Source organism: Phymastichus coffea, unplaced genomic scaffold (genome assembly GCF_024137745.1).
Source record: "Phymastichus coffea isolate CEN01 unplaced genomic scaffold, Cenicafe_Pcof_1.1 PCOF00164, whole genome shotgun sequence".
NCBI classification, from domain to species: domain Eukaryota; kingdom Metazoa; phylum Arthropoda; class Insecta; order Hymenoptera; family Eulophidae; genus Phymastichus; species Phymastichus coffea.
Genome location: NW_026706975.1, coordinates 273,682 through 287,604, shown reverse-complemented (window position 1 = coordinate 287,604; position 13,923 = coordinate 273,682). Strand labels below are relative to the sequence as shown.

Here is a 13,923-nt window from a genome sequence, read left to right as displayed (position 1 = left end):
CTCGACGCACAGTGGACCTGGCTCTTGGTCGCAATTGAACGGCCGGTACATTTAATCGCGAGCCTTTCGCGCTTTTCGCGGAGACGCAGGGATTCGAGGAGCGAGCGGCGAACGCTTCCGATTTTCAGCGGGGGTCATTGGCACGAAGCTCGCGACGAAGGAGTAGGCTCGCTCGCGGATCTATCTCGCCTGTGGAGATGGGCAGCAGGCTTTTGTCGTGACTATCGTCCTCGTTGCGTGTCGTTGACTCGATTCGCGTTGCGTGCGTCGACTTCGCGCAGCTCCACGGCCGCTCCCAATCTGCGAGCGATACGGAGCCCTTGTTCTCGTAGACGGCGACCGCCCGACGTTCTATCGGTTGCCTACGGTGACCGACCAAGAGCAAGCAACGCTCGCTTCCCCGACGCGTCTGGCTTTGGCAAGCGCGAGCCCGGATAAAACACCAAACGTGCGCAACCAATTCTTCGCGGATTATAGTCAAATGAAATTACACGTGTGCGTTTTATTAGGCTGAAGGTTATCGATACTGGCTCAGCTCAAATATTACTTTAGTAATAAGGTTAACCCATTTTAAGAGCACGAGAAGACTTATAAAGGGTGGCGCGTACGTGTTCGAGTTGAGTAGGCAATTGGCCACCGGACGCAGAACAGATCATGAAGTACCTAGCTACCGTTGCCATTCTGGCGCTCACTGTCCTAGTCGGCGTGTCTATGGGTACGTAATGTATTGATCGATTGCTCGAGGTCGTTCGCTGATCAGTGAGGTTTATCTCGCTGTTGCTCGTCCCGCAACATTACCAAATGATTCTTCAAGTGATAACACCATATGATATCTTACATTTCAAGTGGCGGCTCGTGTCAAAAATGAATCGCCTGCCTGTCAAATTTGCGAGGGGTGAGTGCATCCAAGACAAAACTGAATTTTAATTTATTCAAGTACTAGAGCACCGATTACAAATTGCTCGTTCGAATTCTTATTGCATACTTTTAGCGAATGATTCGTCGAAGCTTACGATACCATGGATAATTCCATCTATAACCAAATCATGAATTGTATACAGATCAAATAAAACCAAACCAATTATTTCTAGTGTAGTCATTTAAAACTCCAAACACATACGTCGTTTTCATCTTCAAATTTAGTGAGTCTGGATCAAGATGTTATAACATTGCCAACCAAGTTTCGCTATAACTGAGTTTTTCAATGGACGCGGGGTGTCCGTGCGCATTGTACTTCGATCGCGTTAAAAAATCAGGAACGCTCTACACGTTGGCACTTTTAAATGGTAACATTGAGTATATCCATTTAGCGAAAACTAAATTTCAAGAAATTCCAAGAGATTTGGTTGGGCATTTCTGCTCCTCGCTAGAAAACGCATATGTGCCGTGCCAGCGCACTTCGCTAACAGTTCGACTTCGGGCGTCGCTGCAAAGTTGTAGGAAATTTATGAAACGACAAGCGAGTCGGCCTCGGCCCGAATTTCCTCAACTATACCTGATTACGCAGGGCACCGTTCGAGTCCGGTAAAATCTTATTCGCGATCGTTGTGACGAAAGCGAGCATAACGATAAAACGCAACGATGCCAAACGCAGTCTCGTCGATTTTCGATGAAAAGGCTGCAGCTCGCGCGTTATAGCGCTATGAAAATAGCGGTATGCCATGTGTCAGCGAAAGGACAATCGACGGCAACGTCGTCGTCGCGGGCCAGCGTAGCAAAGTAAACGGCAGTTCTGAAAAAAGAAAAAAAAAATCCGCCGCGCTTTACTGCTATATCAATGAAAAAAATGGCAACGCATCCGTCGCGGTAATTATCGAGCAATGGTCAAGGCTTGAGTGCACCCCCTCATTCAGCGCGAGAATATGGATGTCATGTCCACGTTAGCTTCGCTAATGCGACCCACTTTCGCGCGCGAGGTCAGGTCAGTAGAGAGAAAGAAAGAGAGATTTCGAGTCCGTCGCGTTGTCTTCGCAAGCGCGGTCGGCTCTTGCCCATTGGCGACCGCAACGCAAACATCCCGAGACCGCAGCGTGACGTTTTCTCGTCTGGCCGAGCAGCATCGCGCGTAGCTCGCTGGGCAGCGACGGAGGGACAAGAGCCTCTGGTCGTAGGCGCGAGGGCTCGCAGGACTCTATCCGCGATGGGACGTCGTCGTCGTAACGTCGAACAACGCGATGGCGCCAAGGTATTTGGAGCAGCCTTGGCGCGCGCGCGCTCGCTTCTCCGCGTCAGCTCGTCGTTGGCGAAACAATCGCTCGCGCCGCGCGGTCTTCATTTTTCCTCTCGCTGTACTCTGGAAAAGCTAGCGATCTGGGTCGACACTCGCGATTCGCGCGCAATCACCTCCGATTGTCATACGATCCGCGGCACGACGCCTCTCTCTCTCTCTCTCTCTCTCTCTCTCTCTCTCTCTCTCTCTCTCTCTCTCTCTCCCGACAATGCAAGGCTTCGTGAAAAAAAGGAACGCGCGTTCGTAATCGCAATGACACTGCGACTAGCGACGCGTATGCATGAAACATCCGAATTAAATTACGCCCGACGAGCAGCAAAAGCTGCGCTACAGCCAATTCCGCGGATTCGCCGGCGCTGTTTTCCCCCGCGGCTATCTGGCGTACAATCGAAATTTCACAGCATTGTTTGCCCGGCGAACAATGTTTATTGTTCCAGGGATAGGATTCTGCCACCCGTCGCGCCCGTATCCGCAGCCGCTGAATGATTCCCATTTGCAAACAGAAACTCGCCGTATCAAATGTTGGACCGCCGGGAATCGGAGAGACGCGGCTGTGAGGCATTTTTTGTCTCTGCTGATTTACCGCGGTCCTTGAGCGTCTTCTTCGTTCTTTTTTTTTTCGTTTTTTTCTTCGCGTGAAATGTTAATGTCTCGTTAATATTGCATTATAAATCAGATTACCGAGCAGCGGGGCTACTGGTTATACCCCGCTTTACGCAAGAGGAAATTGAATGACTGAAAACACACTGAAGCTCGTGTACTTTCACCGAGATCGCTCGAGGAAAGTAGGCGCGACGCATTATATATACAAACAGTCTTGATAGTCGTCCTGCTACGTCACAGATGCAACATCGCATCTTCTAACGCCGACAAGTGTGTCACGCACCTGAATCCGAAAGTCTCTCGGGGTTGCGCAACCGAGCGACGAATCTCTGGAACGGGCGACAGAAAAAAAAAAATCGAAGCGACGCGCGCACGTGCTTTTATGAGCGATGGCTGTCAACGTGGCGCCTGTGTTCCAGCGAATAACGTCATCTCGAAGCGACCGAGAGAAAGAGAGGGAGAGAAAAGAAAATTAATGGGTTTGGTATCAATAATAATCCCATCTCCTCCGGGGATTTATGAGCCTCGTAAGCGACTGATTTTTATCTCCGGCGAGATGCTCGTTTTTTCAATCCATTGTTTTCACTTTTCGCATTAGCATACTGTCAAGAAATGGCATAGCTTACGATCGTTTTTATTATTTTTTTCTTTTTTATGAAAATTAACGCGGAATTTATATTTTCTGGGGTCAACGGAAATTTGTATATACAGGCAAGCACGCTATCGCGGGTTAATTGGGTAATGCTTTTTTTTCGTTCCAACACACGCCGGTCGTTTCAACACGGGATGGCAAACTTTTCGACGACACGGTTCCTTTTGTTGCTGTTCGTTGGCGGACTTGTGAAATCCTAATATTTTTTCAACGAGTTTTTCACCTTTCTACACATACTACGGTCTTTGGGAACCTTTCTTTCGTGCTGGATCGTGTGACTTCGCTTCATTTGTAGATTGGTGAGATATGCAGGATTGTCGTTTGAAATTCAATAAGGCACTTTCTTAAAAACACGTTAATATTACAATGAAGACTTGATTATTTAGAAAGCTGTCGTAAAAGTCTCGTATCGTATGTGCCACTCATTAGCGTACAAACGCGGACATCCGAAAAATGAAATTAGCATAACGAGTGACGGGAGATGTCGTTTCCACAGGGAAAAATCAATCGCCGATGTATGCAAATTCCAAGATCGTCGCGGTGAACGACACGGAAAAACGCCTGATTTTCTATAATTTATTCACTATATTCATGAACATGTTTACGCTTGATCCGCAAACAGATGGATTTTTTTCCAAGAACTGCAAAGGCTCGTGGTATTTATCGTATTAAGAAGCGCAAATCTCAAAATAAATTCGAATGTCTAGATTTCAGCCAATAACGCGAAACCACGGAATGCCCGAAGAAAATACCAGAGACGCTCGTACGTAATTTCTAATCCATTCATAAATAACCGAGGGGCGTTTGCAAAACAGGTAAGTCAAGTTATTTTTTTATTTTGGGAGAGGGAACATGTTCGATAAACAGAAGGACAGGATCGTCGGCATCAGGACCATTCATCGATCGATCAGACTCGCGTGGTGCGCGCGTCTATCTAGACCTTGCATAACGTTCGACATAAAGGCGACGAGCGAATCTTGGCCGTCGAGAAAAGAGGCTCATTTCCATACGTAATTGGCCATTAGTGTCGATGAACCTCGCGCGCGGCAGGCGAGGCAGGTGTACGTCGATCGATGAATCGACGCCTCCTCTCGCGTCGTCTCTCGGCCCACGGCTCGGTCGAGCGACGAGCAGTCGTTCGCGCGCGCGCCAACGGATTTTCACCGATTCCGGTTTTCCAAGCCTGTCCACGTAACGCGCACGAGCGGCTCTCCATTGAAATGCCACGCGGCGCCCAGCGCCGATCCTGCGCGATCTGTCGAGTGCGCTCGCTTAAGATTCGTCTCGTGCGAGGATCGCGACGAAGAAAACTCATCTGCGACTGCGAAAAATAACGACTTTTAAGCCGACTGCCCGCGGCTTGTTTCGTTCTTTTCTATTTTCTTTTTCACCAACAGTGCCACTAGCCGTTTACGTGGCGTTCGGCGCGAAAGCCGAGCGCCGCCGTCAAACGCCGCCGAGACGATATCAAAATGCAAATGCCTAAGATCCGCATAGCCGTTGACATTGACTCGGGGCACTTCTACAGACGTCGCGGGACGCACGGCACGAGTCCATCACCTCGCGGTAACGCGCGCGCACGGCTCTCGGTGAAAGTTAACCATCATCATCATCGGCGCGTGATTCCTCAAGGTTGTCGCCTCGGCCGGCGTAATCTATTCTCTCGTCCTTTCCAAGTCATATGCGCGTACACGCGCTCGCCGACGGGGGATGCAACCGCGTCGATCCTCGCGGGAACGGATTTGCATTCCGATGAACCGCTGCTGCCCGTGTCGCGCGTTATACAATCGCGGCGTTCTCGATTTATACATCGAGCTGAGCCGCGATCACGGGCGACCGTGCCAGAATGGCAAGCACTGCGGCGGAGTCGGAGCCGATTACTAGTCTCCGCTCGTTCGCGGTCTCTCTCTCTCTCTCGAATCAGCTCGCGAATCTCGAAAAAGAAGGAAAAAATCGACGACGAGTGACGAAGCGATTCGCGTGCGATGCACGCGCAAAGCGGAGCCTCTCTCTCGCTGTGCCGGGAGCATTGAAACGCGCAAACCGCTCGCGCCTGGGCAACGAAAGCTCGCGCGTCCGCGGGTCGTCGGGCGCGGCCGGGCGTCCGAGTCTCCCCCGATAGCCGAACGCGCGATCGCTCGTCCGAGAAGCGACGAGCGCGGCGAGGTCGGATGTCGCGGGGCCCGCTCGCGCGACGCGCAGGTGGCAGCGCGAGAGAAGAGTGTGGGCCCCGCGCGGCGAGCGGGTGGGGGCCGCGCTTCTATATAAGCGTCGGCGAAGCCGCCCGTCTCTCCACAAGCCTTTAAGAGTTATCTCGCGCCGAGCCCGCGTTCGTCGCTGTCCACGCACACACGCCTCTCGCACTGCAAGGTGAGTCCACCGTCCTCCGTCTCTGCCGTCGTCCTGTGTGCTCGTGTGACCGATCGGGAAACAAGTGTTGTGCGCTGGCGTCCTCTCCGCCCGACCCGCGAAGAGCTTTCGGCCGGTCGTTGCGACGCCTCCTCCCTTTCTTACGATTTCTAGTCCCGTTCTTTTTGCCGCGCATCGTCGCCGATGTTTCTCCTGATCTTTACTTTCGGAAGAGAAAACGAGTATTTGGCAAAACGTTCGTTATCCGAACGGAATCCCCGAAAGACGGAAAAGCACGACGATTCCCTATTTTGACTTTGAATCGTAATAGAAGAGCTAACGACCACGCAGAACAATAGGCATCTGGGCGCCAAGCGAGATCGCGAGTTACGTAAGCCGCGCCTATCTCTCCTTCCCGCGCGCATCCTGAAAGTTAATTTTCGTACGTCGACCCGCGCGTCGCGCGTCGCGCGCGCATCACGCGATAGGAATCGCTGGCGTCGGCCGGCCTCGACATTGTTTTCCGAGGGCAGCGCGTTAACGTCCACCTCGGCTCTGGTTTTGTTGCAGATGAAGCTGGCGCAGCTGCTGCTGCTGGTGGTCTGTTTGGCGGCGCTGGCGCGCGCCCAGCAGAGGCAGCCGAGCAACAGGCCCGGGCGCTTCCTCTCGCTGCCGGTGCCGCAGAAGTGCGCCAACAGTAAGTGGCCTGCGGCGCGAGGCGAGGCGCGCGCGGTTGTGCAAGCGGCGCCCGAAACTTTCGTTCAGCCTGGCCCCTCTGGCTACGCGCGCCGCGCACTTTCTCGCGCGCGGCCCAACGGTTTCTCCGCGCTTGGGATTCCCATCGCGACGCGCGGGGCGCCCTTGCTCCGCGCGAGAGGAGCGCACGAGCGGCGGATCGGCGCCGACCCAGTCGATCGGACGCTTTTACGACGTTCGCGCGCCTCGCTCGCGTAGAAAGCGACGCAACGTGCTGACGACAGAATCAGCGCTCACGGCCCGAGAGTCTTCGACGAATCTTCGGGAGGCTCTCAATTTCAATGCTTGGCCATGCATTTATGCGATTGAATAATTTTGCATGTAAACGCGCCCATTGCTATCGGCCGTTAATTATACCTCGCGCGGAGACAGGGAGACTGCAATTTCGATAATTCATCGAGAGCCGCGCGAGTGCGTCAGAGCAATTCGGCCGAGTAACGAATGCAAACGTTGCACGGGTTTCGGCCGCAATTTCCTCGCAAAGCGTGGGAGAGCAAAGCACGTGGCTGTGAATTACGATGGCCCTCCGAGAGGCATGCTAACGAGCTCTCTTACGTAACTTTCGCCACCTCGTTAGTGGGTCGAAAATATCACCTCGATAAATATCGCTGCTGCCGCGCGTTACCTACAAAATCGGGTTAAGGAGAACCGTTCGGCAGATAGACGGGGGTGGGGGCAAGAAAGAAAGCGCGCGATGGAAAATCCACGATGCTCCGATTATCTTCCCCTCGATCGCGCGCGTGCCTTCGTTTTTCGTGCGCTCTGACGCAACTATGCCGATTGCCCAACGCGCAGATGCGCGCGGCTTTGCAAAACAGGCCTGCGAAAAGATTTTCGTCCGAATGCGAGCAACTTTCGGGCTTTCCTTTCGTGCCCACGGGGTGGCCAGAAGAAAGTAGATGGATATGCGCCTGCTTCGCGGTCGTCTAATAAACTTTTACTTTTCCACCTGCGCATCTCTGTAGAATGGCAGGAGGCAGCTTTGGCTCGAAGCGCCAGACAACTTATTCATCCGTGTACGCGCCGCCACCCGACTCGCTCCAAGTTTGGAACACGCGTTATTAATGGATTTACAGAAACAAATAATACAAAGAAAACTAGCTTGCGAGTTGTAGGCTGGTATCGGTAAAGAAAGTTGAACGGAAATTTTCCAATGCCAGAGCTCCAACTCCAAAATAAACACTCGCTCAAGTACGTTCTCATTGCTAAAGAGCCAATAACTTGAACGTTATTGAGAAACTTTACACGTTATCCACGAGAACGAGTCAACGGAAATCGTCGCAAGGGCGGGGCGTGTGGGGGGTCGAAATCGGCGTCTGCGTTGCAAGGTCCGCGAATTAATTGTCGTCGCGATGGCGCACGTGAGCGCATCGTTAGCGCATAATTGATTTCCAGGTCGATTGCCTCGACTCGACCGAGCCCCGCCACTCGCTCGCGCTTCTCCGTCGTGTTCCATCCTTTCTCGCGCGCGGGACTTTCTCACGCCTGTCTTCGTTTGCCATGGCAACGCAGCCCGCGCCAACGGATCGCTTCTCCGCGGAGAGAAACGCGCGTTCCATCGTGGTCACATCGACGCGCCAACCGTGAACGCTCCCCCTCGGACGATGAAAATCGACGATCGATATACTTTTTCGCTGTTGCGCGTGGCAAAACTAACGACGCGCGAGCGCCTAGCAGTTTCCGCAGGGCGCCGCGGAAAAGCTCGAGAGCGTCGGCGACAACCACACGACCTACATCGGTCTACTAAACAATTCAACGTCCAAGTTTCGTCGTCGAATACGTGGTATCGCGTCATCACGGCATCGACAGCAATGCTGCTTCTCGATCGTTTTGCCAGGAGTCTCGTTGGGCGAGACGACCCGCGATCGCAAAGAGATGACGACGCGCCGTAGATCGTAAATGAACGAAATTCGCGTGTCGCGCTGCCGGATAATTGTCGTCGTCGTCTACTATAATCGAAGAGCCTGTTCGTCGATTAATGACCGCGTGCCATTATACGAAAGCCGCTGTGTGCCGCTGTCGCGTCCCGGCGCGCGCTTGCAAATGTCGAACCCACGATACGTACGCGAATGCGGGATCTTCGAACTGGAAAAACTTTCTACGGAGCGATAAAAAGAAAGTTCGATTTTCCTCGTCGGTGTTCGACAAGTTGCCCGTGAACGAATGATCATCACGGTGTTGTACGATTTCAGGGCCGAAGGCCTTCCAATTCAGAGGCCGCAACATGTTCTTCAGCGGACACGTGCCGCAGCACGCCAACCAGAAGGTCGACTGGCTGGACGCCAGGAATATCTGCCGCGAGTACTGCATGGACCTCGTGTCCATCGAGAGCCAGGAGAAGAACAACTTGATCTTCAAGCTCATCCAACAGAGTGGGTATATTATCTCGGTGGTGGGAGCTTGCGTCAGCGCGCGCGGCTGGGAAACAAGGCTAAACCGCGGAGCGGAACGTCGCGTATTAGACGGCGAATTGGTGTTTGCGAAACGACGCGCAGCGACGAATTTCGCGGCTCGCCAAGGGGGCCCCCCGTTCGATCAGGAAAAGCACGCGGAGAAACCAATGAGCAACGAATTGACCGCCGTCACGGAGAAGCCTCTCACTTTCAGCGAGGCCTCGGGCGCGTTATCTCTGTGCGCGCGCGTGCATCGATCACCGAGGAGAACCGACGCTCCGCGTTGATTTATGCCCGCGCGCCTGACACGATGACATAGAAAGCGCGACCGATAGCTCTTTAGCGGCGGATGCTGCCTCGGCGACCCATTCGATTTTCATGCGTCGGGCGCGTTCCGACCGTTCCAGGCTGGAAACCCAGGTTCTTTGGGAATCGAACGCAGTCGCGAACGCGCCGATCGCCCGTGAACAACGGCTACGCACGTAGCTCGTCTTAGCGACGCAAGAGGAGAGGAAAGAAAAGAGGAACCCGAACGACAGAGAGAAGCTCGTCGCGATCGTTGTTTTGGAGTTCGGACAAGGTGAAAACGATTGGATGGCTCGCAGCCGCGGATTGCGCAACGGCGCCGCGAGACTTTTCCTCGCGCGTTTTGTCTCTCCGTTCGCGCTTTTATGGGGATGTCCTCCTTTCGGGAAATTCAATATCGACGCGTGCGGCGCGCTGATCGATCGATGCCTCGCGGCGGCCGCGCAACAATCTCACCTCTCTCGCGTGCGAGTAATTATACACACAGCGTATGAATTGGCGCTGAATTTATTCAGGATTGTTCAATCGCGCGTTGAATTATCCCCGTGCGGCTCGCGCTCACGACGAGTTTTCTTTTCTTTTCCAATCGAATGGGGAATGAATCGACGAGCGGCCTGCAACGAATTGTCCGACGCCGCGACGCTTCGATCGAACGTACGGGAAAACCGCTCCGGCTTGGCGTCGTTTTTCTTTTATTTTTTCTCTTCTTTATCGTTCCAAGTGAGCCAAGGCTCTTTAGAACTATAGGAACTCGTGCGAACGATAAAGTTGGCTAAAGTCGAATCTATTATTCGCGTATCGAGCAATTGTGAAAAATCGGGGCGATAGATCAAACGACACTGTCGATTTACAGACGACGTGCCATACATCTGGACGTCGGGTCGCGTGTGCGACTTCAAGGGCTGCGAGGGTCGTCGCGACCTGGAGCCCAAGAACATCTTCGGTTGGTTCTGGTCGGCTAACCGCGAGAAGATGGCGCCCACCAACCAGATCCCAGCCGGATTCAACTTCAACCCGTGGTCGCAGACCGGCCACAAGAAGCAGCGCCAGCCCGACAACGCCGAGTTCGACATTAACGGCACCAACGAGTCTTGCCTCGCCGTCCTCAATAACGTCTATAACGACGGCATCGCTTGGCACGACGTAGCTTGCTACCACGAGAAGCCCTTCGTTTGCGAGGACAGCGACGAGCTTCTCAACTACGTGGCCAGCACCAACCGCGGCATTCGCCTTTAAAATGCGGCATCGAGAAAGCCTAGTGATATTGAATAAACAAACCAACAAGTGTGTGCGTCTTTGTCATACGAATGACTAGATTTCACATGTCTTTGCGCGCACACATCACACGTCACGACACACACCTTATAATTTAAGCTTCAATTTATTTTATCTTTTTGTTTGTACTTTTTAACTGAACTTATAACGTACACGTATTTATTGACAAGACAGTACACCTCTTCGTCTAGATACATTTGCGGGCAATTGATTGTATTGTACAGTCGACGTTCGTTCATTATTCTTTTTCTGTGCATTTCCAAATTTGTTAATCGATCAAATGATGACATTTTACAAGTTTTATATCAAATGTATTTTTCTTTTTCTTCTTTTTTTGTAAAAAGTTTTATAAATATTCGTTTAAATACATGTTAATTAAAAGAGAAATGAAGTTAGATTGTATGCTATGGCATAAATCAAAGGAATTTTTAAAAGTACATAATATCATGGAAGTATACACTCTTGTCCGTCACCAATATCATCGTTGTTCTCCTCTTGTTGCACGTTGCCATCCTCGTCATCGTTATCATCGATTGGATCAGCGTTTTCTTCAACAATAACGTCTTCCCATTCATCCTCGCTAGCAAGATGTTCATCTTCGAGGATTGACATGGATTCTGCTGGTCGGAATTGAGACTCGGTTTTCTGTTCCTTTTTTCTGTCGCGATTTCGCTTCTTTTTTTTCTTACTGGTGATCTCAAACTTCCGTTTACGAGGAAGACTGGTAGGATCTACATGAGCAAACAGTCGTGAGTATCAATTGACATTGTACCTTGAAAAAGGCAACGTTAATGTAAAATACTCACGGTTTTCTGGTATGTTCATAAGTTTACGTAGCTCAGCTCGAACTTGCTTGTTGATGATTTCTCTGCACATTTCATCAAAAGTAGGTGGGAGCCAACCTAACTTCTCATGACATACTGCACCAGGTGGAGGTCCCAGGTACTTGTCAAACATGTCTTGAATTTCTGGCACGTAGAGATCGCAATACTGATAAAAATGATAAAAAACGTTATTTGATAATATTTTGTATACATATTTTGCCAATTACATACTTGATAAAACATTTGCCTAGAGGGAGGAATAGTGCCTGGTCGATAAATGTACACATTATCGTCCATGACCTTCTGTTTTCTTTCGCTCTGCAGTTTTTCTGTATTAGACATTAAAACGACCGTCTTTTTTTTTATATTGGTGTTTCTGTAAGGCAGTGAGTATTCTGCATAGTTCCTCTTGCATGTAACACTGTTGTGCAGTCCGTCTGAAAATAACCGTTAACGGTCAAATTTGGAAAGGAACTATTACACAAGAAACATGCAAGAGACTTACGCATCGCCTTGAGTCTGTAATCCAGCGTCTGGTACTTTCTAGCCTCGGGATCTTTTCTTGGGTCATAGCCAAGTCGAACCCACGTGATACGCCACGGACCAGTCATGAAGTAATATGCCACCGATGGTAAAAGTATCTTCAGTTGCTCGCTCGAATACTTTGTTATAAACATGAGCGCATTTTTCGACCAGATGGGTCGCTCCTGGAAAGCTTTACGCATATTTTCGACGTGAGTCGACTGTAAGAATTTCACCTTCATTGCGGTTTCGATGCCTTTAGGTGGGTTCGTTGGCACGTATGGCGTGTGGAAGTTTATGTAGTTCGAGAAGCCAGATCGACGCTTGCGGGTTTTGCCGATAACGTATTGCGCCGCTGAGATAGATGTTTCGCTTTTGGGTACGTACTGCTGTACGTTGTCCATCCTACTGAACGCAGCTGGTGGAAGGAAATAAGGCACTTCCTCTTTCAACCAACTGTATGGTGGCAAACCCTGAGGATAAATCGAGTCGTATATACACTCGTCTTTTGTTGGATCATTTTTGTTCTTTGTAATAGGCAAATATTGGAAATCACACAGATCTGAAAAATTAAAATTTTCATGTTTAATTTAGGAACTTAAATTTTCAAGTTTTATTTATCAGTACTCACTGGAGAATCTAAATTCAGTATCTACTCTCCCTAACACTTTCAACTTTGGCAACTGGTACTCAGTATCTTCTGATAGATTTTCGTATTTATTGCGATCAAATGTAGGAGACTGATTTTTTTCAGAAACAATATCATCCTGATTTTCTGCTGGTATTAGCAGTGGATCCATGGAAGTGTTCGTTAATGTGTCAGTCGATTGGTGAGTTATATTATAGCCAACATCACTTGTACCATTTGTACTATTGTTAGGTTGACTAGCATTATTTTCTTGAAAAATATTCTTTGACCGAGCATCTTTTTCTACTTTCTCTTTTCTAGACTTCTTAACTCTTATTCGTAGTAAAAAGCCAGAAGTTTGATGTCTATCCCCACATGTGGGCTTACAATATCCATCATCTGGCCTAAAACGTAACTCTAATCTTCTATTTTTAGTATTTACAGTCTGCATAAAGATAAAAAAGTATAGTTAAGAATTGGAGAATGTCACACATTTACTAAGTTAGAGAAAAGAGTATTTTACTGTAGAAATATCAGCCAAGCTTCCCATAGTTTTGATAGCCATTTCAGGATTAATGACATTCGCTGGATATCTGATGCACAATAATTTTTTATCAAAGCGATGCCCGCCAGGTAAGACAGGCCCTACATATTCATTGTTATCTTGATTTTGTGATTCTGACGACGAATCGTTCTCCTCTTCTTCTTCGCCCTGTAGGAAATCGTATGGACATTGATAAACTGTTTAGAAAAAGTGAATATACATTATATTGAAATACTGACATGTTTAGTAGCATTTGAGCAATTTATAATGTTATTAAACGACTCGTCGCTGTCGGCACCCTCTTGAAAATCTGCAATGTTGAAATCATCGTCCTTCTCGCCTAAGCTCTCTTTATCACTCGCTTCACTGACGTCACTCATCGCAAAACCATTGTCATCTAAAAGCTCTTATCAAATGTACAAAGCTAGTATCATGTGCTGACAAATGCACGAATGGCATTTCCGGTGCCGTGAGAAATGTCGTTCCTTATAATTTATCTCGTTTGGAGGTTAAGTCACGTCGATTTGTTGTTGACGCCATGACAGCTGTTACTGACTCCTGGAAGTAGCTCACTTGTTTACGCAGTATTCAGCGGTTTGCCGATGTCGAAGGCGCTGTCAGGCAGATTACACCGATATCAATATATTATCGCAAGTTACTCGCTTTCATTCTGCATTTATAATAGTTTGAATAAAATAAGAAAAATCACTTGGCAAGTTGGCGATTATCACTATTTTCAGCGCCGCTCTCATTAAATTAATCGCTTCCAATCAATTACAGTTCTCGTAATTTATGGATTTGACAACCCACTTATTACATTATCATACAGTGGTACTGTACC

At 49.5% G+C, this 13,923-nt stretch overlaps 2 protein-coding genes and 1 long non-coding RNA gene across 3 annotated transcripts; 2 read left to right on the top strand and 1 right to left on the bottom strand.

The window, feature by feature from the left end:
• Positions 1–634: 634 nt before the first annotated feature.
• Positions 635–1,073, top strand: LOC131673016 (uncharacterized). The gene is made up of 3 exons (XR_009302674.1): positions 635–715; positions 847–895; positions 992–1,073. It is a non-coding gene; the product is annotated as an uncharacterized LOC131673016 (long non-coding RNA).
• A 4,734-nt stretch (positions 1,074–5,807) lies between these two features.
• LOC131672983 (uncharacterized) lies at positions 5,808–10,571 on the top strand. Its single transcript, XM_058950594.1, has 4 exons — positions 5,808–5,855; positions 6,405–6,531; positions 8,783–8,962; positions 10,143–10,571. The coding sequence occupies exons 2-4, from the start codon at positions 6,405–6,407 to the stop codon at positions 10,523–10,525; spliced, it is 690 nt and encodes a 229-aa protein (XP_058806577.1). The 5' UTR covers positions 5,808–5,855; the 3' UTR covers positions 10,526–10,571.
• A 290-nt stretch (positions 10,572–10,861) lies between these two features.
• On the bottom strand, positions 10,862–13,611 carry LOC131672982 (general transcription factor 3C polypeptide 5). Its single transcript, XM_058950593.1, has 7 exons — positions 13,322–13,611; positions 13,062–13,250; positions 12,542–12,983; positions 11,894–12,472; positions 11,620–11,825; positions 11,371–11,554; positions 10,862–11,295 (listed from the first exon to the last, which is right to left on the bottom strand). The coding sequence occupies exons 1-7, from the start codon at positions 13,460–13,462 to the stop codon at positions 11,009–11,011; spliced, it is 2,028 nt and encodes a 675-aa protein (XP_058806576.1). The 5' UTR covers positions 13,463–13,611; the 3' UTR covers positions 10,862–11,008.
• Between the last annotated feature and the right edge of the window lie 312 nt (positions 13,612–13,923).